Source organism: Cetorhinus maximus, chromosome 13, assembly GCF_964194155.1.
Source record: "Cetorhinus maximus chromosome 13, sCetMax3.hap1.1, whole genome shotgun sequence".
NCBI classification, from domain to species: Eukaryota; Metazoa; Chordata; class Chondrichthyes; order Lamniformes; family Cetorhinidae; genus Cetorhinus; species Cetorhinus maximus.
In genome coordinates this window covers 97,607,909-97,631,346 of record NC_135891.1, presented here as the reverse complement: position 1 = coordinate 97,631,346, position 23,438 = coordinate 97,607,909, and the positions used below count along the sequence as shown (strand labels likewise).

The 23,438-nt window shown below is 40.3% G+C and overlaps 1 protein-coding gene across 8 annotated transcripts in view; it reads right to left on the bottom strand.

The window, feature by feature from the left end:
* The window catches only part of nfic (nuclear factor I/C), a 737,693-nt gene that overhangs the window by 503,365 nt on the left and 210,890 nt on the right, over nucleotides 1–23,438 (bottom strand). The window contains exon 1 of one of the 8 annotated variants that reach the window (XM_078555860.1): nucleotides 4,439–4,731. The exons of 6 other annotated variants lie outside the window; for them this stretch is intronic. In XM_078555860.1, the coding sequence (XP_078411986.1) occupies nucleotides 4,439–4,447 (9 nt within the window). In that variant the 5' untranslated portion in view covers nucleotides 4,448–4,731. Of the gene's footprint in view, nucleotides 1–1,801; nucleotides 3,057–4,438; nucleotides 4,732–23,438 lie in introns of those variants that run through there. One more of the 8 variants, XM_078555859.1, reaches the window with a different exon arrangement.

Genomic DNA, 23,438 nt, shown 5'->3' with positions numbered 1-23,438 from the left:
AAAGGATATGCAGTATGACAGAGAAGAGGAGGGAATGAGTGAAAGACAACTGAACAGAACAAGAACAAAGAAGCAAAGGAGAAAATAAAAAGTAAAGAAAAATTTGAGAGGAATAAGAAATTTCTCATAATGGATGATATACTTAATGAAAGAATGAAAAAGTGACAAGGGAAATACTGCAAGGGAAGGAACATAGTAAGACTGAATAAGTACATAAAGTATGCTGCGAAATGAGCATTCAGGTTCCGAATTATAATGTATACATTATGCCATACCCTTTCACTTTCGTTTTTTCTTAAAACACATATGAAATGTCTTCTTGTCCTATATGGGAAGTTTCCTTTGTCTGTCATTATTAAAGAATGTTTATAATGCTTCTAGACCATGAAACTATTTAAATAATTAATAGGACAATAATGCAGCTTTGTTATCCGATACAGACTGTCTGGACTGATTAGCTACACTTGAACCGTTTTCAGATTACTGCAAGCTGCTCTCCCTCTTCAAAATTGATTTCAAATTCTTGATCCTTAGAAAATAAAATATGGACAAACAAATTATAAATATATGGCATCTTTAGAGATTGCTTTATGGGCATCTTTAGAGATTGCTTTATGAACATCTTCTGTTCCTGCCATTACTGGAGTTTTTTTTAATTTAGCAATCAATCCTTCTGTTTCCTTGTAATCAATTGCTCTGAAGGAAGGAAAGAGGAAGCTGCATTGCAAAGTTTTTCAGGTAAAATTTACTACCTTGCTAGATTTATTAAACAGCTCAAGAATATGCAAACTGAAATTTCTGGAAGGAGCTACTGAAGTTACAGTACCCAATTATGGATCAAATCACCACCATGCCTTGTCTCTGTTAAATAAAACAACTTCAGAGTGCAACCTTCCCCATCAGATATACATTATACATAAATAAACATACAACTGGGGAAATAACTCCACTTTATAATAAACACATGGAGGAAGGGTTCCCTAACCGAATTACATTTAGAATACACACCTGAAACAGTTTAAAAATCAATATTCTGACTCTACCGAGAAAATAAATGTATGATTAAACAACCTGCACTAGGGGACAAATTAATTGGAGTGAAAAGAGAATTTACGGAGCAGTGGAAAACTTTAACTGCAGGATTTCCAAATATGCACAAAGTGTGCTCCTCACTTCAGAACCTGGACACCTGACATCTTGTTCAAAGCGACCCCCCACCCCGCCCAGCCCCCACCAATTCCCCATACTTTATATCACACTTGGAAATGTTTGCATTGCAATCTGGAGGCTTTTGAAGAAAATACTTGAGAAATAACAGAAATATATATATGTACCATCCAATAATAACACTGTAAAAATAGAGGAACGGGGGGATGGGGGGGAAGAGATTCTCTCCGAGCTGAGGAGATTTTCCCTTATTTCTAATAACCAGCTCAAACTTCGGAGCAGCGAATGGAACTGAGCTGGGTAAACTTGGAGGGAGTCTAACCTGCGCTTGCCATTGGGGTTTTTTGTTTTTAAACCGGAGGGTTTTTTGGTTGTTGTTGTTGCTGTAGGTAATGTGGACGCTGGCCGGGGAGAGCCCGAGGCTGGAGGCGGGTGATCGGGGGCTCGGGACGGACAGCATGCTGCAGAAATCATCCCGCCATTTTTAACAGCAACCGCGTCCCCAGCCAAATACAATGCGGTGAATGTGGGCAAAGTGAGGGCGCGTGGGGGAAGCCGCCCACCCGCCACCCCCCCAAATAAACCCCATCATCGCACTGATGGCCGAATCGCCTCAGAGATTGATTTACATTACCTGAGTCAGGCAGAGCGGAGAATACATCATGACGACCTGGAATCAAAGTCGCAGATCATCCAAAAGTTACTGGATCATCGTGACATCTCGCCTCAGCGTCTAAATCCCACCCCCTACCAAAATTAATAATTATATATATATATATAGAGAGAGAGAGAGAGAGGGAGAAGTGGCACTTATCAAGGCGTATCCGGAGGAATGCAGTTCTGGAAACCAGGCTTCATCTGTCAACCGGTGAGAAGGACAGAGAGAGGGAGGGAGAGAGAGAAAGAGAGAGAGGAATAAAGGAGAGCGATCCTGGAATGACGCGACCGTCCTGACCAAGCCCCAAAACATCTGACTTCAGGGAATTTCTGCCATTAGACCCAAATTTCAGCACCAGCCGGAGCCCGCTGTCGGCCAATGGACCCAGGCCACTGGGAGATCGCCGGCAATGTAAATAAACCCAACTACTTTTTTTTTCTCTCTCTCTCTCTCTCTCTTAACCCTTCGTTGCTCACGATTGATTCCACTAATCATTCGCCAAAACACACTGGGCAAAACAAAAAAGTTAGCACCGCTTTAAGAGCCGAGCTTTAAAGGCTGACTTGCCCCAGACGCAACGCAGCCCCTGCGTTCTGACATACACAACGGTACCAATTCTGGATCACTGCAATGTTGCTCTCTGCTGCCCTTTTTCATCCGCAAATGGGGTTTTGTTTTAAATCGCAACAAAACTCTAAAGCAAACAATATACAGGAACCACTAATACAGCATCGTATTCTACCGGACACATTTTACTGCAATGTTTCAATTATCCTGACAATCCTGCTGAAAAATATAGAACAGAACTGTTGTAATCTCTCCCCCTCCCCGCCCCCGAATAATTTCACGAGTGAAGTGAAATCTGGGAGTACAGACACATTCTTCCATGCCCCCTCAACTTTATGATAAAGTTCAAATATTTAAACAGAATATGTCAAATGAAAGACTCCAGCTGGAGATCGCAAAACCGCAGAAGTCAAAGCCAATGGTAAAAGTAACGACAATGCACAGGATTTTGATGAAAGATGGTGGTATTGTTACATTAAGGAAATACCCTCCAAAGCAGGCCTACAAAACAATGATTGCTCCCCAGCAGAATGGAACACAGCCGAGACTTTGGTGCGGATAATTGTACAGTGATTTTAGTGCTGCCACAATTTGTGTGCTTATAAATTGCTAGGTGCCAGTGGGGAAGGGTTTGCTTAAAAGCACGTTATTAAATTGATCATTTACTCTGCCGGATAGTGCATTTCTTTTCACTAACCGACGTTATCAGCGCAAACCATTCTGTGCACCAATAGCCCGACGCAATATGTCCGAGTTAATCGGACGCATTCTTTCCCCAGTAGATGAGGACATGCTATTCTGACTGGATAGTGGGCCAGCAGAACGGAAGGCAAAGAACACAGTATTTTATATCTGCAATATATTCAAATAGGATCTTAAATGCGTTTTCTATAAACCTGGATCACAGATCTTTATTAGAGTGTCATCGTGATGCCAGGTGCAATCTACAGTTCGCTTTAGGTCAGGACAACATTTTTGCGCTTTAACCACAATATTCACCGTCTCAAGCATAAATGTAAAGTTTACAGGAGCCTGCAGATGGATACATTTCAGAACAGTGATATCTATTTTAAACACTGTTTTACACACGGTACAATCCAATCCCTGATTAAAATGCAGGAATTCTTTCAAAAAAACTTTATGGGTTAAACCATCTTACATTTTTGTACTTATACACAAACATTACACTGTACAGTAATATGTAACAGATCCCCTCTCTCTGGAAGTATTTAATTCAGAGAGTAACATTAAAGAAAGTGAACTAAGGATTCCTAAACAGTTAGCTAATTATTCAATATTTGCAGTTAACATGAATACATTTCTGATTGACACAGCGAAATTAAAGAATCAATCTATTTGCTGGGCCTAGACATAGCACATTAAATATAAAACTGGAACAGCGCTGCTTTACTCGGAAATTGGTGAATGTAGGCTGGGAAATCTGGATACATTTCAAAACAGTGAAAGTCAACAACCTAAAGCTCCCATGTCTGCGCTCCCTTAAAGTGCACCGAACTTTTCAAATTGTATTTCATTTTTTTAAAAAATAGCTATTTAATGGCACTTGGGAGAAGACTATGATCGTTTGCAAAGACTGTGCACGTTTTAACAGGCCGAAAAAGGCGCAATGTCCCTTTAAAGGGGAGGTGGATTAGAAATGTGTCCCAGCCTTGATCGCAACGTCGCGGTTCATGAGTGAAGTTCAAGCCGGCGGCTCCCCCGGAGCTACTCGGCCATTACCGCTACGATCACACACTTCGCTCCACGCTTGAACTTGGACTCGAAATGTACGTCGGCAATGCACACGTACACAGATCGCGCACAAATTCATTTCAGCTGGCAAGCAAACTGCTCACAGATGGGAAATCTGCCAAGCTCAGCGCTTTTGCTTTCTGTCTCTCTCTCTCTCTCTCTCCCCCCTCCCCTTTAAACACCACAAAATCTTGGCACAAACCCGATCACACAAGCAACAGAGAGCGGCACAGACAGACAGACACCGGAACCAACACACAACCTGATCAAGACCGTGCAGTTAAATATACGTACCATTGCCATGTGAAAGTACGTAATCAACTTGCACTCGAATTAGAAGCTTGTCTAACGCCTCATTTGTATTCCTTTGTAATTTTGCTACTCCATCCAAAGGAATATTTGCCCCCGGTCTTGGCTCTGTGTTGTGTTGTGTGTGCGGATGTGTGGGGGGGTTTTTTTTCTCTCGCTTCTTCTAACACATCCGATGGAAAAGTGAAGGCACCCAGCGGATCCTGACTGCCCAGGAGAAAGATGGGGGAGGGCTGCCTTGGCCGCTTTAGTGATGAATTGATGGCGTAGTATAAAAATATTACAGAAGTAAAGAGAGCGAGCGAGGCGTGCTGTTTATTTCCGCAATGGCTTATTTGCATAAGGAAATCACTTCATTACCATACGGTTTGAGCTGGGGTTTTTTTTTGCACACATCCAGCGCTGTACAGAGATTATGTATTTCGCTTTTCTTTCCTTTTGCCATCGTTATCAAGCCACGTCTGTGCACATCGCAATCTTTAGTTAAATTCTAGGTTCCAGCAGCGTTGTCATAAATGCTGCAAATAATCTTAAAGCGAGGAACACGTGGTGTTAGATGGCGCGGTGTGGGCTATTCCTGCTGGCTAAAACAGGGCAAGAGGATTTTTCACCATCGCAAAATAAACAGCACTCAAATAAATAGTTCTGATTTTCTAACGACTTAAGAACAGATATGTTTATTATATATATATATAGTCGTTTTTCAACTAAAATAACTTTTTTGGAGAGATAACAAACGATTAGATATCGCTTCCTAAAAATCAAGTTGATTTGCAAAAAAAATTGAATGGACTTAGTAACATCAGGGCACTTTATTTTAAAATAAGAAAAATAAACGTTAACATGTAGTCTAACCTGTGTTGCCTCGCCACAAGAACTACTCTATTACTACATAGGAAATACACCTTCCATTTGTCGACATGAAATCTCCACGGTACCGAAAAAAAAAGTAGAATAAAATTGGGATCGAGCTTTTCCATCATTTATTGCAGAGCAATTTCGTTTTGCAACGTTTGGGGGGAAGTGAAATAGCTGCTTTTGAAGTCCTTTTAAAACACGAATCGATCTCGAATTGCAGAAGAGAACATTTATTTAAAATAGTTTTATCACAGAAGTAACCTAATTGTTTCTAAATATGTTTACGTTCAACTCTATATCTTTCCACAGGAAGAGGAGTAGGCCATTCAGCCCCTCTAGTCTGTTGTCATTCAGTTAGGTGGTGGCTGAAATATACTTCAACTCCATTTACCTCCCTTTGTCTCATATCCAATGACAATAGTATCCACTGATTTCAGTCTTCACATTTGTATTGACCCAGTATTCATCGCCTTTTGGGGCGAAAGAGTTTTGGATTTACAATAGGCTGTGTGTGGAAAAGTGTTTCCTGATTTCACTCCTAAATGGCATAGCTATCATTTTGAGATTATGCCATCTTGTTCCGGATTCCCCTACCAGAGGTAATAGTTTCTCTGTATCTACCCTATGAAATCCTTTTATCTTTTCATAGGTCACCACGCAACCATAGTGACTGTGCAGTACCCGAGAAACTGTGTAGTAAGTGTACCTCACCAGCCTCCTATGACCCCACAGCATACAATTCATTTCATTGTAAAATTGGTTATTGCTAAAACAATAAGACACCAATTTCACACTTAAAATGAGAGGACTGGCAAATGCAACAGTTAAGAATCGATGAGACGGAAATCGCAGTAGCATATCAATTGAAGTCTAGAAAATGGAAATAGAAAATGATTTCCTCTGCTTAATGCCATCGATTGACTGAACATTACCAGCCTTTATATACATTTGAGGGAAAGTACCCATTTCAGAGTTAATCTAGAACCGAGTCTACACATCAAAAGCGGCCTTTTTTTTTGTGGAACAGATAGTAGCTTGTTCCAGGCAGAAGTTAAACCGATGGAAAAATGTTAGTTGCACCTGTTCCCAGCGGAGGTGATATCTACTCAAACACTGGACTGCTAGCAGACACTGGCGACATTTCAACGATGGTAATTAACATTCACGTACAGAGTTAGGCCAGTAACTCTTTGCTGTTGCTGCTCTAATGCAGAAGAGCTCGAATGAGAGGCCAGATTTGGGAGAAAAGCAGTATTTGGCTATAGATTTTAAAAAGTAAAATGCAAATCTATTATTGAATTGTACTTTGTTGACATGAAACAGTTCCTTGCACGGCATTCAGGGTACAATTGACAAAATTTCGGATGAACGATCCACACATGGAATGTTAACCTGTCTGTTCGCACCACAGATTCAACCTGACCTAAATGTTTCCATCATCTTGCATTTGGGGGGAATGTCCACTTTAGATCAATTTTTTAAACTTCTCTTAGAAATGGCATCCAATTAGTTTCATTTTGTCCTCATTAAAGCAGTGTTTATTTATTACCCAATGTTTGCAAGTTGAAAATAAAACAAATATCAAGCAATTTATTTTTCCAGTGAATAGAATTGAACTGACATTACGAAATTACGGAACCCCGAAGCCATTCTTTCTTTCAACTTGCTGTTTATTGAAGACATTTTATAATATTAACCTTCCGTGTTCGATACCCGAAATCAGAAGTCATGGTTATTTGGATGTTTAAAAAAAAACTCACCACTGAATCCTCACTTTCTTACTGCATCATGAATTATCACTCGACAACTGAGCAACAACTACCGATTGACTACTAACTACTCATTAACCAATGAGAAGGACGACGACTGTTATCAAGAGCCACAGCACCTGCAAACAAAAAAATGACTTCGAAGATTAGGGGGATATATTGAATTGATTTTTTGGGCCCTTCGTTTATAAGATTGGGCTTTCCCTGATATTAAATAATAAAAAATAAAGAAAATAAGTTTTGATAACTTTTGCAAGACTTTAATTTAAAAGTCAAAAATGGGTGATTTGGTAACTGCAAATACACCTGTTGTTCTCACCCTCACACTCGGCTAGTAACAAACGGATAATGAATCGCAGACATTTCTCCCGTCTTAGGGTTTGCTTTCTTGCATCGTGTATGCGATCAATCTGTGATGATCTACCATCCAACGCCGATATTATAGATTTCAATCAAATGTTAAACTTTATATTGCTGCTAACTTATATTTTCTATATCGCTATTCTATCCAAATAGATGACAGGTTGCGACAGATAACATCAACAGGTCAAATTTGTGATTCGCTCCAAAATGGGAAATTGAACAAAACTGTTGTGGAAATATTTATATTTCGTTGTTTGTCTCCGTCAACACAGGACATGACGCCCAAGGAATAATTGGGACTTGAAATTTGTAATATGGTCACCCTTGGCCGTGGAAGGATCTGCAGATGACAGGTGCCTCATACTGGGCTCCAGTTGTTACTAGGTTGAAGCGCTAATTATTCAACTGCATTGTTTCTGAATGGGAATCGGCTGTAGTTCATTTCATTAACAGATCTCGCACCCACAGTGAATCAAAATTAGTTGGGAACACTTTAGATGCTGTTTTTCTCAGTTCTCTTTCGATAACTTTGTACAGGTCAGGTTCAGTGATAAATCTATGGGAAGTCTCGGAAGCAGATTACTAATATTCAAAATTATGCAAATAAGAGAATCGTTGCTTGATACCACCCAGAGCAGCCATTCTGTTGGTTTATAGGATTTCAATACAATCGAAGGAGAGACTTAGTGAGAGAAAAAAAACATTGAGGAATGGAATCAGCAAAATGCAGGACCACCACAGTTTCATGAACGCTCATAAGGTGACCAGGTATTGGACTCAAAGAGAATAGTGTACTTGTTAACTTGTAAGTTCCGCAATGCTACACGTTATAGCCCAGTTTGAAAAAGGTGCATACATTTCCGATATACTGTACTCGAACAAATGTTTTTAACTAAGTTGTTTGCAAAGAGAATAATCGGAGTTGGGGACTGGGGGTACCCAGCAGCACAAGTTTTCAGACCATATCCAAACTAACCATGACTCCCTAGGGGAACGGCAGGATTGGAAAGCGGCAAGGAGCAGAGGGAGGGACGGGTAACTTTTGACAGGGTGCAGGATCCGGAAACACAATCCGAGTACTGTAAGTGCTACCAAATATTTCCAGTAAAACCTCAATAAATATTTAAACAGAGCGGCTCGAAAAAATTTAACTGAGGCATACTGCATAGTTAGCATGCGCAAATGGCGTACACTTTATTAAAGTTTGGAACTATGCATTCTCTATCATTTTAGATTCAGAACAACAGCCAATAACGAATCTTTAGCACGTCCCACTGAAGCTGCTGGTTATGAATATTTAATAAAACTATGCTCGCTGTACGAACACGATTACACTGTGAATTATTGATTACTGTAAATTAGGGAATAGGAATGAGAAAATTGAGTTTCACGAATAAGTGAGAGTTACAGAACAGTGCAGACTTTGGGCTTCACTTCACATGGGGAAAGTTCAAGCCTTCCACACATTTATTTACTATAATTAATCCTTAAAACAGACTCGGTAAAAACAAATGATACAATCTTCCATTGAAGATGAATGGGGGAAAAAATCACGTCTGATATATTTAACTGCAGAACTATAATTATTCCTCTCATGCTGGAAAGACCCATGTGGTGAAAAGGTATTACCACGACTAAAAAGCTGACTTTGCAGAAGGCTCGCCATAGAAAATGAGATGAAGGAAGTATTAAAGGCGGTACCACTAAATCCCAGATCTTTGAAGCCATCAGACTGATCAAGGACGCATACATTCTGACATAAACATTGAAAAATACCACTTAAACCTTACTTTCCAATGGCAGAACTTTATTCCTGCTGACCTTGAAGCTAAGGGATACAATTCTCACAAGTTAATAATTCCAATCGTGAAATGTAACAAGTTCTAAAGGAATTGTTACATAATCTATTTCACGGCGAATTACTGAAAGTTTTAAGATACATTTCTACTTACCTTTGATACAAAAAAAAGTTTATAATTCGAATTCACCCAGAATTCGTACTTGGAACCCACAGCTAAAAAATGAGGAGAAGGAGAATACTCCCGAAGAAGATTAGATTCAAAGAGCTCTGTAACTGACACTTGGTGCACATTTACTTTAATAGATCCAAATAAATCTTTTGATTTGAAATATATTCTAGATGTCTGTCTCTATAATAATTCCAGTTGACAGAGGGAATGAATTTGTGTCAAGCCAATATATTCAAGTAAATAAATAATGAAATACACTTTTAGCTACTTCACCCCTTCCTTTCATATGACAGTGGTGTACCGAAGTACTACCACAGTCATGTCCATTTTAAAGCACATACCATTTTAAGGATACATGTCCCTACATCCTGGCCTAATTTCAACTTTTGATGAACAGCTCCCTAGCATCAGAGCACCTTTACTTTGAAGCCGTGTTAATTTCAACTGTGTACGGGGACAATCTGTGATAACCTTCCACTTAATAGGGCACCTTCCATTGCACCAGGTTTAATTCTCCTGTCCTCAACCTCTTTCTTTCAGAACCAATACTTAGCAATGTTAAATCTTAGCAACACCACATGATGCCATAGCTGAGACAGAGAGTACACAGCACGTAATTGCGTGCAAAATCTACTGGCTCTCCAATGCATTGGTGGTTTTCTCCATTTAAAATATAAATTTTAATGTTTCAATTAAAATTGCAGGCTGAGAAATGTCAAATAGACACCAAGAATTTATACGCTAATGGATGAACAATAACTTCCAGACCATCTCTTATGATTAAATGATTTAATAGATGTTGAGCAATGCAAGTGACATGGCATCACAAATAATAGTTACTTTAAAACTGAAGGTGTATGATATCATGTCAAATATCTACATTACCAATGAAAATGTAATAAAATAAAATATACAATCTAAAATATGATATAATTGTTTGTCTAGCACCATGTTTAGCATAAATATAGAAGAAAAATTAGAATGGCTTACTAAGAATGATCCAATCACTTATTTTAAACAACCCACATTGTAAATATATTTTTCTGTATGTAATAATTTTTATTGTTGAAATATTATTTCCTTTTAGGAATTATTTTATGTAGAAGGAGGTGAGTTAAGAAGTAGCTTTGCAATGTTACAATCAACTTCCAGATTTAGCCCCTTGTTAAAAGTAGAGGAAAATTATTGGGAGATATAGAGAAAGGGATAGGTGGGTGAGTATACAGACATCATTTGAGAAAGAGAGAGAGAGAGAGGCAGTGGATAAGATGTAGGTTTAGGTGCTGAAAAATAAGGCCAGTGAAGATTTGAGAAGGAAAGACAAAGAATCAGGTTATGAGATAAAGGAATACAAAAGAAAACAAGAGGAAAGTGCGATTGAAGATGTGTAGATATATGGAAGAGGCTGGTGCTTGGGCAAAAGCCTAATTGGTTGGAAATGATGGAGATTTACTGTGTAATAGAGAAAAAATCATACTAGTGACAATAAAAATAGTCAAACCAAAGAAATAACCCAAAATGACTAAACGCTTCTCAGAAAGCAAAAAACTCTATTTATACCACACTTGTATTAGACACACAGTGGAATAAATAAGTTTTATTTCAAAAAGCGACTGAAACCACACCTGCAACGCCTCCACCAATTTAAATACACCAGCTGTGCATGATATCTCTGTCCTCTGCATCAAAGTTCAGGAACAGCACAGTTTGTTCTTGCACTCAGAAATCAAATACCCTATTTTTTGTCCCCAATGATATACATTAAAAATAGCTATGACAGAAGTAGATCACAATAAAACACCTTAAATACCACTTTGTTGGTGTGTGCTTAATAAATGTTCCTGCTCTGCCAGACCACTAATAGCCTTGGAACCAGCTCAATTATCAATAAAAAGTATTCATCCACTCTGCGCTATCTCACTATTGTCTTGAACAGGTCACTTATCATCTCTGGTCCAGCTTTTAAAAAAATTCATTTTAAAAAAATCACATTCATGGAATGTGGGCATCGCTGGCAAAGCCAGAATTTATTGCCCATTCCTAGTTGTCCTTAAGAAGGTGCTGATGAGTTGCCTTTTTGAACTGCTACAGTCTGTGTGTGAATGTATTCCCACATGTTATTAGGTAAGGACATCCAGGATTTTTACCCAGCGACAATTAAGAAACAAAGATATATTTCAAAGTCAGGATGGAATGCGACTTAGCGAGGAGTTGGATGTGCTGGTGTACTCATGTGATTTCTTCTTTAGTCAAGTGGTAGAGCTTGTGGGTTTTGGACATGCTGGTGTTCAATCCTTGGTGAGTTGCTGCAGTGTAAAATGTTCATAGTAAACACTGCAGCCACGATACATCAGTGGTGCAGGAATCAATGTTTAAGGTGGTGGATGGGGTGCCAATCGAGAGGGCTGTTTTATCCTGGATGGTGTCAAGCTTCCTGAGTGTTGGTGGACCTGTATTCATCCAGATAAGCGGAGAGTATTCCATCACGTTTATGACTGGTGTTTTGTAGATGGTGGACAGATTTTGGGAAATCAGGAGATCAGTGACTCACCACAGAATACCCAACCTCTGACTTGCTCTTGTAGCTATAGTATTTATGTGGTTGGTCCAGTAAAGTCTCTGGTCAATAATGATTGCCTGGATATTGATGGTGGGGTTTGATGATGGTAATGCCACTCAATGTCAAAGAGAGATGGTTATATTCACTGTTGTTGCTCATTGTCAGACACTTATGTGGCACAAATATTTCTTGCTACTTATCAACCCAAGCCTGAATATTATTCAAGGCTTGCAGTACATGGGCACTGACTGCTTCACTATCTGATGAGTTGTGAATGGTACTGAACACTGTGCAATAATGAGCAAACATCCTCACTCTGACGTCATGTTGATGGGAAAGTCATTGATGAATTAGCTGAAGATGGTTGGGTTTAAGACGCTGCCCTGAAGAACTCCACCAGTGATGTATTGGGGCTGAAATGATTGGCTTCCAATAACCACAACCATGTTCTTTTGTGCTAGGTATGACTCCAGCCAGTGGAGAGCTTTCCCCTGATTCCCATTAACAATTTTCCTAAGGGTCTTGAAGGCTACATTTGGTCAAATGCTGCCTTGGTGACAAGGACACTCACTCTCACCTACCTAGGGAATACAGCTCTTTTTAATTATTTCAGCCAAGGCTGTACTGAGATCTGGAGCCAAGTGGTCCTGGAGGAACTCAAACTGAGCATTGGTGAGCAGGTTATTGCTGGGTAAGTGCTGCCTATTAGCAGTGCTGTCAAGCCTTTCCATCACTTTGATGATTGAGAGTTGGCTGATGGCTGTATTGGATTTGTCCTGCTGTTTGTGGACAATACATACTAGGGCAATTTTCAACATTGCTGGGTAGATGCCAGTGTTGTAGCTGCACTGGAACAACTTGGCTAGCTGGAGCTGGAGATCTGGAGTAAAAGACTTCAGTACTACAGTTGGGGTATTGCCAAGGCCTGTAGCATTTTCTGTATTCATTGCACTCATTCATTTCTTGATATCATATGGAGTGAATTGAATTCACTAAAGACAGGCTTCTTTGATGGTGGGGATCTCAGGAGTAGGCCGAGATGGATCCATTCAGCACTTCTGGCTGAAGATGGTCACAAACATTTCACCCTTGTCTTTTGCACCCTTGTCTTTTTGATGGGCTCCACCATCATCGAGGTTAGGGATGTTCATGGAGCCTCCTCCTCCTCCCATTAGTTGTTAATTGTCTATTACTATTCGTGGTTGGATGTGGGAGAACTGCAGAACTTTGATCTGGTCCATTGGTTGTGGGATTACTTAATTTTGTCTACAGCATGCTGTTTCTGCTATTTAACATGAATGTTGTAGTCTCATCAGGTTGGCATCTGATTTTTAGGTCCCTGGTGTTGCTCCGGGTAAACACTGCCACACTCATCATTGAACCAGGGTTGTTCCCCTGACATGACAGCAAAATGGTAGATTGAGAGTTACAGGTTATAGCTCATTATGGATGCCCAGTTTTGAGCTGCTAGATCTGTTCTGAATCGATCCCATTTAGCACTGAGGTAATGGCATACAACGGAGAGTGTCTTCAATTTGAAGATGGGATTTTGTCTCCATAGGACTGTGCAGTGGTTACTCATGTGAACATACAAACATGCGAAATAGGAGCAGAACTAGCCCATTCGGCCTTTCAGCCTGCTCTGCCATTCAATAAGATCATGGCTGATCAGTTTGTGTTTTGAATTCTACATTCCTATTCACCCTGATAACCTTTGATTCCCTTGCCTAACAAGAATCCATCTACCTCCGCCTTAAAAATATTTAATGGCCCCACCTCCACTGCCTTCTAAGGCAGAGAGTTCCAAAGCCTCACAACCCTCTGAGAGAAAAAAAATCCCCTTATCTCTGTCCTAAAAGGGTGACCCCTAATTTTAAAACAGAGCCCCGAATTCTGGACTCACCCACAAGAGGAAGTATCCATGCCATGTCCACCTTGTCAAGACTGTTCAGAATCTTATATACTTCAATCACGTCACCCATCACTCTTCTAAACTCCAGCCCAGTTTGTCTAACCTGTCCTCATAACACAACCCACTCATTCCAGGTATCAATCTAGTAAACCTCCTCTGAACTGCCTCTAACTCATTTATATCCTCCTTTAAATAAGGAAACCAAAACTACACACAGTATTCGAGATGCGGTCTCACCAATCCCCTGTACCAAAGCATAACATCCTTTATGTTCAATTTGTCTTGTAATAAAGGATAGCATTCCATTTGCCTTCTTGGTTACATGCTTTACCTGCATACCAGCTTTTGGTGACTCATGCACGAAAACACCTAGTTCCCTCTGCACCTCTGAATTCTGCACCTGTTCTCCATTTAAGTAATACTCTGCTTTTTTATTCTTCCTGCCAAAGTGAACAATTCACATTTTCCTACATTATACTCCATCTGCTAGATTTTTTCCCACTCACTCAACCTATCTCTCTGTCTGCAACTTCCTTAAGTCCCCTTCACAACATACTTTCCTACCTATCTTTGTGTCATCTGTAAATTTAGCTACCATGTCTTCTCTCCCCTCACCTAAGTCATTGATATAAATTGTAAAAAGTTGAGGCCCAGCACAAACCCCTGCAGGACTCCACTTGTCACATCCTGCCAATCAGAAAAAAGACCCATTTATGCATACTCTCCATTTTCTGCCAGCCAGCCAATCTTCTTTCCATGTTAATATGTTACCCCCCACACCATGAGCTTTTATTTTCCGCAATAACCTTTGATGTGGCACCTTATCAAATTCCTTCTGGAAATTCAAGTACAGCACATCTACAGGCTCCCCTTTATCCATGGCACACATTACTTCTTCAAAGAACTCCAATAAATTGGTTAAACGTGATTTCCCTTTCACAAATCCATGCTGACTCTTCCCGATTATCTTGAGTTTCTCTAAATGGCCAACTATAACCTCCTTAATAATTGACTCTAACACCTTCCCCAGGACAGACGTAAGCTAACTGGCCTATAGTTTCCTGCCTCCCTTCTGTCTTAAATAGAGGGGTTATTTTTACTACTTTCCAGTCTGTTGTAATGTTTCCAGAATCTAGCGAATTTTGGAAAGTTAACACCAACACATCCTGCTAATACTGTCATGGCTAGATGCATCTGCAATGGTTAGATTGGTGAGGATGAAGTCAAGAGATTTTTTCCTTGTGTTGATTCTCTCACCACCTGCCACAGGCCAAGTCTGGCAGCTATCTCCTTAGGAACTTAACTAGTTCAGTCAATAGTGGTGCTACCAAGTAACTCTTGGTGATAGACATTGAAGTCCCCCACCTAATGTACGTTCAGAGCTTTTGCCAAGAGATGTTCAACATGGAAGAATGCCAATTCATCAATTGAGTGAGGGAAGTCAGTAATAATCAGTAGAAGATTTCCATGCCCATGCTTGACCTGATGCCTTGAGACTTCATAGGATTCAGACTCAATGTTGTGGATTCCCAGGTTTACTCCATCACAAATATATACCACTGTATGGCCACCTTTAGTGGGTCTGTCGTGCTGGTAGGACAGGACATTCCCAGGAATGGTGATGGAGGACTCTGGGACATTGGCTGAAAGATACAAATCTGCAAGTAGGACTATGTCAGGCCATTGCTTAGCTAGTTTATGGGGCAGCTCTCTGAATTTAGCACAAATCCCCAAATGTTTCAGCATCTCTCCTTAATAACCTCTTCTGAGATTGGGACTAGCTGTGTGGGGGATAACTAGCAAATTCAGTATCCTTCCACTCCAGGGATACTTCATCGGTGTTGTTCAGCTGCATCTTGCTGCTCCATCTCACAACATCACTGATTACACCCTGCCACTCATTGTCACCTCACACTGGCATCACCAAGATGTATCCTATCAATTAATAGAAAAGCACAGTGGAATAACTGCCGGATAGCCTTCTATTTATTTTCAAAATTAAATCGAGTGTTGACCTTCATTATGCCTCTTAAATATGTCTGCTGTGGACTGTTGTTCCTTACATGCCCCCAGTCCATTTTTGATTTTCACTTTCTAAAGTTATTTTATTTTTATGCAATACCAGATGTAGTGTTACAAAACTTCAGACACTTAGACATCTTAATCATTAAACATCCTTAGATAAAATAGGTGCCAGGAGAACCAGCTTTCATCTCTGTGGGTGAGTTCATCAAAATATTATATAACTTGGGTGAAATAGACATGATGTGATTGGCTGAAAACCTGCCATGTGTTGGAAAATAGTTTCCACTACAGATCACAAAATGACATCAGTGGCAAACGTCTATTACATTCACATAAATCATTAATAAAAATAAACAACATTCTCAGTTCAAATGTACTCAATGTACTCAAATGACTGTCCGCCAGTCATTTCCAGCTCAGTTCTGCTAATAGTGTGATTCCATGTTTTAGTCACATTTCTTCAATTGGGCAGTTTATACCATTTTTAATGAACTGCATATGCTAAGACATCGTTGTGAAATTGGATAAAGTATACTGGCAATATTGATGGCATAGTTAGACACTGATTAATCTATTTAATTGTACATGCAATAATAGCACAATGAAGCCCTGCCAATTATGCAGAAACCATTTGGTAAAAAATAAATTGATCAAGAAACAAAGGGAAATTACCTTGTTTTACTAGTAAATTACCCAAAAGAATAGAATCAGGTTTGGGGAATCACAAGTGTGAAGTTACATTCTACCATTCAAGCAACTTCTCGTTAGTTGTGCTACCTCTGTCTCTCATCATCTGAGCATTTTGGTACAAATTTGTTATGCTACCAAGATAGTATTTTATTTATTTCTAAAGTCAAACAAGCTGTGCCTTCAATATGTTTTAAGATTACTAACTGTATCTTTGCAGGCTGAAATCACTGGCAGCTGAATTTCAGAAGCTCCCAGTCAGTATTCACCATTTTTACTGTGGCTTGATCTTAATTAATACCAGTGATCAGCAGACACAGGGATACATAGGGATATATAAAAGGATCAAGTGTTAATTAGTAGAGTTTAAATAAGCATCGGAAGCCTTTTTAATAAAACCCAATTAGAGTTGATCACTTAGTGGTAGCAAAGTTGTACAAAGCAGGAGAATTCCAGGTTTGATGGTCAGTTGTTGTGAGATAGTGACCCTTGCTGGACTTATATGTGTTTAGATATTGAGCAAAGATAAGATCAGCCTCACCTGGAGTCAATTGGGTTGAGACTACTCAACCTTCAAGACTCCCATATGAATATTAGGCATATGGATGAGGTGTCTATGGCACAGCATTCCTTTAAGGAATCAATGTCTTCTGGAAAAGAGCAGGATGAAGAAAAAGTTGGTTATAAAAATATTTGCATCTTTGTCTTCTGTCTATTTCTTTGAGTTTTTTTTAAGGATTGCTATTCAAATTATGAAACCTGCCAATATAACTGGGGAATTTGATTGGAGAAATCATTAACCATGACTTTGTGAAGAAGCCTAACCATCCAATATTTATGACAGTAACATTTCATTTACAGCTAGATCCTAACGTCATATTTTTGAACTTGGTACATTTTATGTATCTCTGAGGGCGAAGATGCATTCAGTAGATGACTGAACATGTTCTCAGTGTTCTGTCCTTCTTCTTAGCAATATGGCCCACATACCATTTTGGTGTCGTCTTGGACTGACAGCCTAAAATTAGAGCTAAGAGAATATTTGCCATTCTATATTGGCAGCAATCTGCATGGCACTGATTGGCCAAAGGACAGGAGATACACATTGATCGGGTCTAATTTGATGTAGGTGCTGTTGAAAGTGGATAGCTTGGATTATTAACTGTTCAAAAAGGCTTCCAGATTTATAAGTGAATTTAGCTACTTTTTTTCTGTTTCAAATTTCAGTTGACCTCTACTCATCTCCTTTACCCATTGGGTTTGATAGCTCCTCCAAAACTGGTTGAACAAGAGTTAAAAAAAAGCTTCAGAAACACAGAAATACTAACCTTAAAATTTCTTACAGTTCAATTTGTAAAAAGGCCAACAGGATTTACTCTTTAAAAGAAACTTGGAGTTATCTTTAAAGGGCCATATAATCTTACCAGTATCAGTGCATGAACAAATTCTGCCTGTGATGACTTGCATGAATTGCAACCAGCACAAAATGAAACACTGAAACCTGGGGCAGAATTTCCCGGTCGGTGTGCAGGGGCGGGACCCGCATGCCGACGTGTAAAATGATGTGGGGTGACGTCAGGCATGTGTCCCAACGTCACCCCGCATCATTTAGATTTTCAGTTCAGTGGGTGCGCAGCAAAGGCCTATTAAGGCTTGTTAATTACCTAATTGAGGTCATTGTCAGGGCTGCCCGTCCAACCCTACGGTAGGCGAGCAGGCCGGGAGCCCTGGCGGGCTTCTGAAAAAACATGAAACCTCATCCACAGGCGGGATGAGGTTTCATGAGGGTTTTAAAAATGTTTATTAAGTTTTAACATTCAAGTAATTGACATGTCCCAGCTCATGTGACAGTGATACATGAGGGGACATGTCAATAATTTTTTTCTTCACCGTTCAGCACAGTTTTTAAAGTCGAAGCGATCTCCCTGAGGCAGCACTTTGCCTCAGGGAGATCTGTGGGTTCTTTTGCGCTTGTGCAAAAGAGAGCACAGACCTGCTCAGGGAATCCCCCCCCACCCGCACAGGGAGCACACAGCGCTTCAAGGCGGAATTCACACTGGGCAGGCCTTAATTGGCCCACCCACGTAAAATGGCGACATGCCCCCGACTTGGGGTGCCGATTGGGAACCCGCCCTCCTGCAAACGCACCCGCACAACTCCCCCGACAGGCAGACAATTCCGCCCATGATGGTGTTTATGTAGGGTTACGGTGCCTCTGTATACAAAACTGAGTGGATTGCATGGATCTGCTTTGTATGCACTGTCTGCTCTCAATTAGAGCTGCAGAGGTACCAGTAACTATAGAAAGCAGTATAGAGTAGGTTTAAGGGGTAAGCAGGAGTGAATATGGGAAGAGAATACTTCTTAATTGATCCCAATATGAAACTTGGCTCAGGAATGTTTCTGAGTGTCTCTGGTACAGAATTTACATTTACACTGGCAATTACAGGATGGATTGCAACAGGACTTGGCTTTGATTTGTCTTGTGATTGTCAGAAAAACTCTGACTTTATTCTTCCCTAAATTCCGATTTTCACAATTCTATGGCATTTCCCTTACCAGTTCAGTGCTCCAAATAGCTCAAACTTGATCATACAAAGGGATTCTCTTGGATTTTCCTTTGGCTTTCAATGCTCAAGTTAAAAAAAGCAGTGGATGGGATAGTCCCAGCGAATAATGGCAGCTTTGTTGCTGAGCACAGGAGCTGTAATCCAAGCCCCACACTGAAAAACCTGCCAGGCAGAGAGCTGGGAGAAGTGGATATTCTGGAAAGGAGAACCTTCCCGTTTGTTTTCACTACACAATTATTCCTATCTCCAATCTGAAGTTAATTTTAGGTATGTCATCGGATTATTGGCAAGGCACAGAAATGATTATAATGATGGCCATACCTGAGGAGGATGCCAACAGTAACGTGTGCAAAGTAGTTGTGGCAAAACAGGAATTAAATCAATGAAAGCATACTGCTGATTTCTGTGATGTTGCCTATGAGTGTCTGGAAGGATTCACATGGCAGTAAGGTTCAGGACGATAATGACTTTCACTGTCATTGGTGGTGCAGCCTGAATGATTGATTGACCTTCCAAGTCTTTGTGGGCCAGTTAGCACCCCCATTCACACTGCGCATGAGTATGAGCTTCCTCACCCAGTACCCTTCTGCCATACTGTGATGATTATATAGTTGAAGATTAATGCTCTGAGGTAGTTTGTTCTGTGAGGGATGTGCCTTCTATTCTCTCTGAGCACCGGGATCACTCTTTCCTCCTACTGAACTAAATGTTATCCAGCAATGCCTGCTGCATCTACGCTATTCACCTACATGGGTGCCATGATGATTCCTGAAATATAACTGGACCATAAAAACTAACCCAAATCCCTAAATTGTGTCACTTCAAGTGTGAAATTCAATCTGATGTTCATTCCTAGAAGTTGCATTGAAATTTTGCAGCTTCTAGTGAAATGTTGAATATGTAGATCTCTTACCATTTTCAACTATATTTGATAGAGTTTTGGTCAGAAAGGTTTGTAATGTGTCATCTCCATGCCAGGTTTGGATTCACATTACATACAGCTGATGCAGACTCGGTCTGCTGTTGTAACTATTTTTAATTTCAGCAAATAAACTTCTGCAATCAGTAGTTGAGAATGCAGAAGGCTTCTGTCTGGAGAGAGTGGGAGATATGGCACATATTGTGCAAACTTGTACCATGACACCATGAACAGATTAGAACACTCTGGCCTACTATAATCCATCACAGAGCAGGATACTCAACCCAGTAATGAAAAGCTGTTTACATCGTCACATTGTGACGGTTGACATATTGCCACACCAAATGAGATTTGGTTTCCTCCAAATGCCAAGTTGCGAGTCTCAACCAAGTCATTAGCATCAGATGCTGAGCAGAGGCAGTGGGTGAGAAACCAACAGATGTCTCCAATTGATTGTACCCTCTTTACCAGCTGACTACAGGGTGGCACTGGAACAACCTGAAAATATATCTGCAGTCTTATCAAGGGAGCTCAGATTAGAAAGAGGAGAAGTTAGAAATAAATTGAAATGACAAATGAAGGAAAGAGCAAAGACTGTTTTGTAGAAAATCCTTGAAACCAGTTCCAAGAGATGACAGTTTTCAGCATCTTTGTAAAGTTTATGTAGCCTTCTTTAATTCCTGCTAGTTAGTACTGAACTGAAATAGCAGGTAGCATATATTCAGGGGTTTCTGAAAACAAGGCACTGTAAAATATTTTCCAAACACATGAAACATATTCCAGCATTGATAAGTTTGTTATCTCCAATGTATCAGAATAATTGTCTATTTTGTGATTTCTAACTATTGTCCTAAATTTCTCTGCAACCAATGCTGATTCCCATATTATTAACTTTATTAAAAAAAAATGTCAATGCAGTTTACAAGAAAACATGAGAAAATAAAGAAGAAATAAAACCCAATCCTCATCAGGCTAATGCCACAGGCATGAAAATATTGTAGCACAGACCCTGTAAACAATGAAAGAGACAATGAAATTACTGTAGTAAATGGTGAAGCAGGTTCGAAAGCTTGCCAAGTTTTAGGGATTGTTTGAGTAGAAGGAAGGAGCAGACATTGTTGAGTACAGTGCTTTCCAGGAACATACCAAAATAATCAAATGAGTTATATGCTTCAGCACTCAGACAAAAACTTTACAATGCGAGTCCTCTGTGATACGACAAAGATACAAGTTATTTTATGTTAAAATGAAAACATACGGTAATTCAAAAGATTATAACAGTGACCATGGATTTCTGCAGTTTCTGTGAGTTTTAATAACATTTTACTTGTGTAAAAGTATTTACATTCTGGCTGAAGTTCTGGCTATTACTGAAGTTTTTAATTACCCTGGTCTACTAAGATCAGCCTCTGTTACCAGGAAGAATGGGTTCCATGCTCGTCACAACAGTTGGCAGAGGACATTTGACATCTTAGGGTGAAGTTCATTTGTTGCACAGAAGTAAACTTTCTGATTGCACAGGTACAAATAATATGCAACTGTGTGTCAAATTTGGATATACCTACAATAATGTTGCTCAGCGGGCTAAATAGTTACTTAATTATCTGTGTAGCATTTTATGGGACAATCTAACAATGAGATGTTCAATCTCAGTGAGAAATGTGGGAACACTGCAGACCGTGGAAGCCAGAATTCATAAATCAGAGACAAAGATTTATAATTCATAATTGATGATATGGGAGTAAGGCAAACTGTTCTGCTCAGGATAGAGAGGCCTTTCATCAATAACAAGAGAATGAAACAGCAATGGAAGACCATTGGCCTGGCTATGAATGTGGGGTCACATGCCTGCATTTAAACAGAACAGATATCCAAAAGATAATGGAGAAAATGCCAAGGTGTGCAAGGAGGCTGAATCCCAGAATCTTGCAGCACAGAGAAGAGCTTTTTTTTTAACTGGTTCACAGGATGTGAGCATCACTGGCTAGGCTAGCATTTATCACCCATCTCTAATTGCCCTTGACAAGGTGGTGGTGAGCCACCTACTTAAACCACTGCAGTCCATGTTATATAGGTACATCCACAGTGCTGTCAGGGAGGGAGCCCCAGGATTTTGACCCAGCAGCTGTGAAGGAATGGCAATATAATTCCATATCAGGATAGCTGGGAAGGGAACTTTCAGGTTGAGATGTTCTAATTTTCCTCCTGCCCTTGTCCTTCTAGATGGCAGAGGCTGCAGGATTTGAATGTGCTGCCCTCGGCATCTTGGTGAGTTGCTGTGCTGTTTCTTGTAGATGGTACACATGCTGCCCCTGTGTGTCAGTGGCAGAGGGAGTGAATGCTAGAAGTGGTGGATGGAGTGCCGATCAAGTGGACTGATTTGTTCTGGATGATGTCGAGCTTCTTGAGTGTTGTTTGAACTGCACTCATCCAGGCAAGTGGATACTATTCCATCACACTCCTGACTTGTGCCTCGTTGATGGCGGACAGGCTTTGGGAAGTTGGGAAGTGAATCAGTGGACACAGAATTCCCAACCTTTGACCTGCTCTTGTTGCCAAGGTATTTACATGACTGGTCCAATAAGTTTCTGATTAATGGCAACTGCCAGGATGTTGATGGTGTGCATTTCAGCAATAGTGATGCTATTGAATGTCAAGGGGAGATGGTTAGATTCTCTCTTGTTGGAGATGGTTATTGCCTGGCACTTGTGTGGCACAAATGTTACTTGCCACTTATCAGCTCAAGCCTGAACGTTGTCGAGGTCTTGCTGCATGTGGGCAGGCTGCTTCAGTAGCTGAGAAGTTGTGAATCGTACAATCACTGTGCAATCATCAGCAAACATTCCCGATTCTGATCTTATGTTGGAAGGAAGATCATTGATGAAGCAGCTGAAGATGGTTGGGCTTAGGACCTGCCCTGAAAAATGCCTGCAGTGGTGTCCTGGGGCTGAGATGATTGGCCACCAACAACCAAAACCATCCTCCATTGTGCTGGGTATGACTTCAGCCAGTGGAGAGTTTTCTCCTGATTCACATTGACTTCAATTTTCCTAGAACTCCTTGATGTGACATTCAGTCAAATTCTGCCTTGATATCAAGAACAGTCACTATCATTGCACCTCTGGAATTCAGTTCTTTTATCCATTTTTGGACTAAGACTGTAATGAGGTCTGGAGCCAAGTGGCCCTGCCTAACCCAAACTGAACATCGGTGAACAAGTTGTTGCTATGTAAGTGCCACTTGATAGCACTGTCAATGGCACATTCCATTACTTGCTAATGATTGAGAGTAAGCGGATGGGGCGGTAATTGGCCAGATTGGGTTTTTCCTGCTTTTTAATGACAGGAAATAA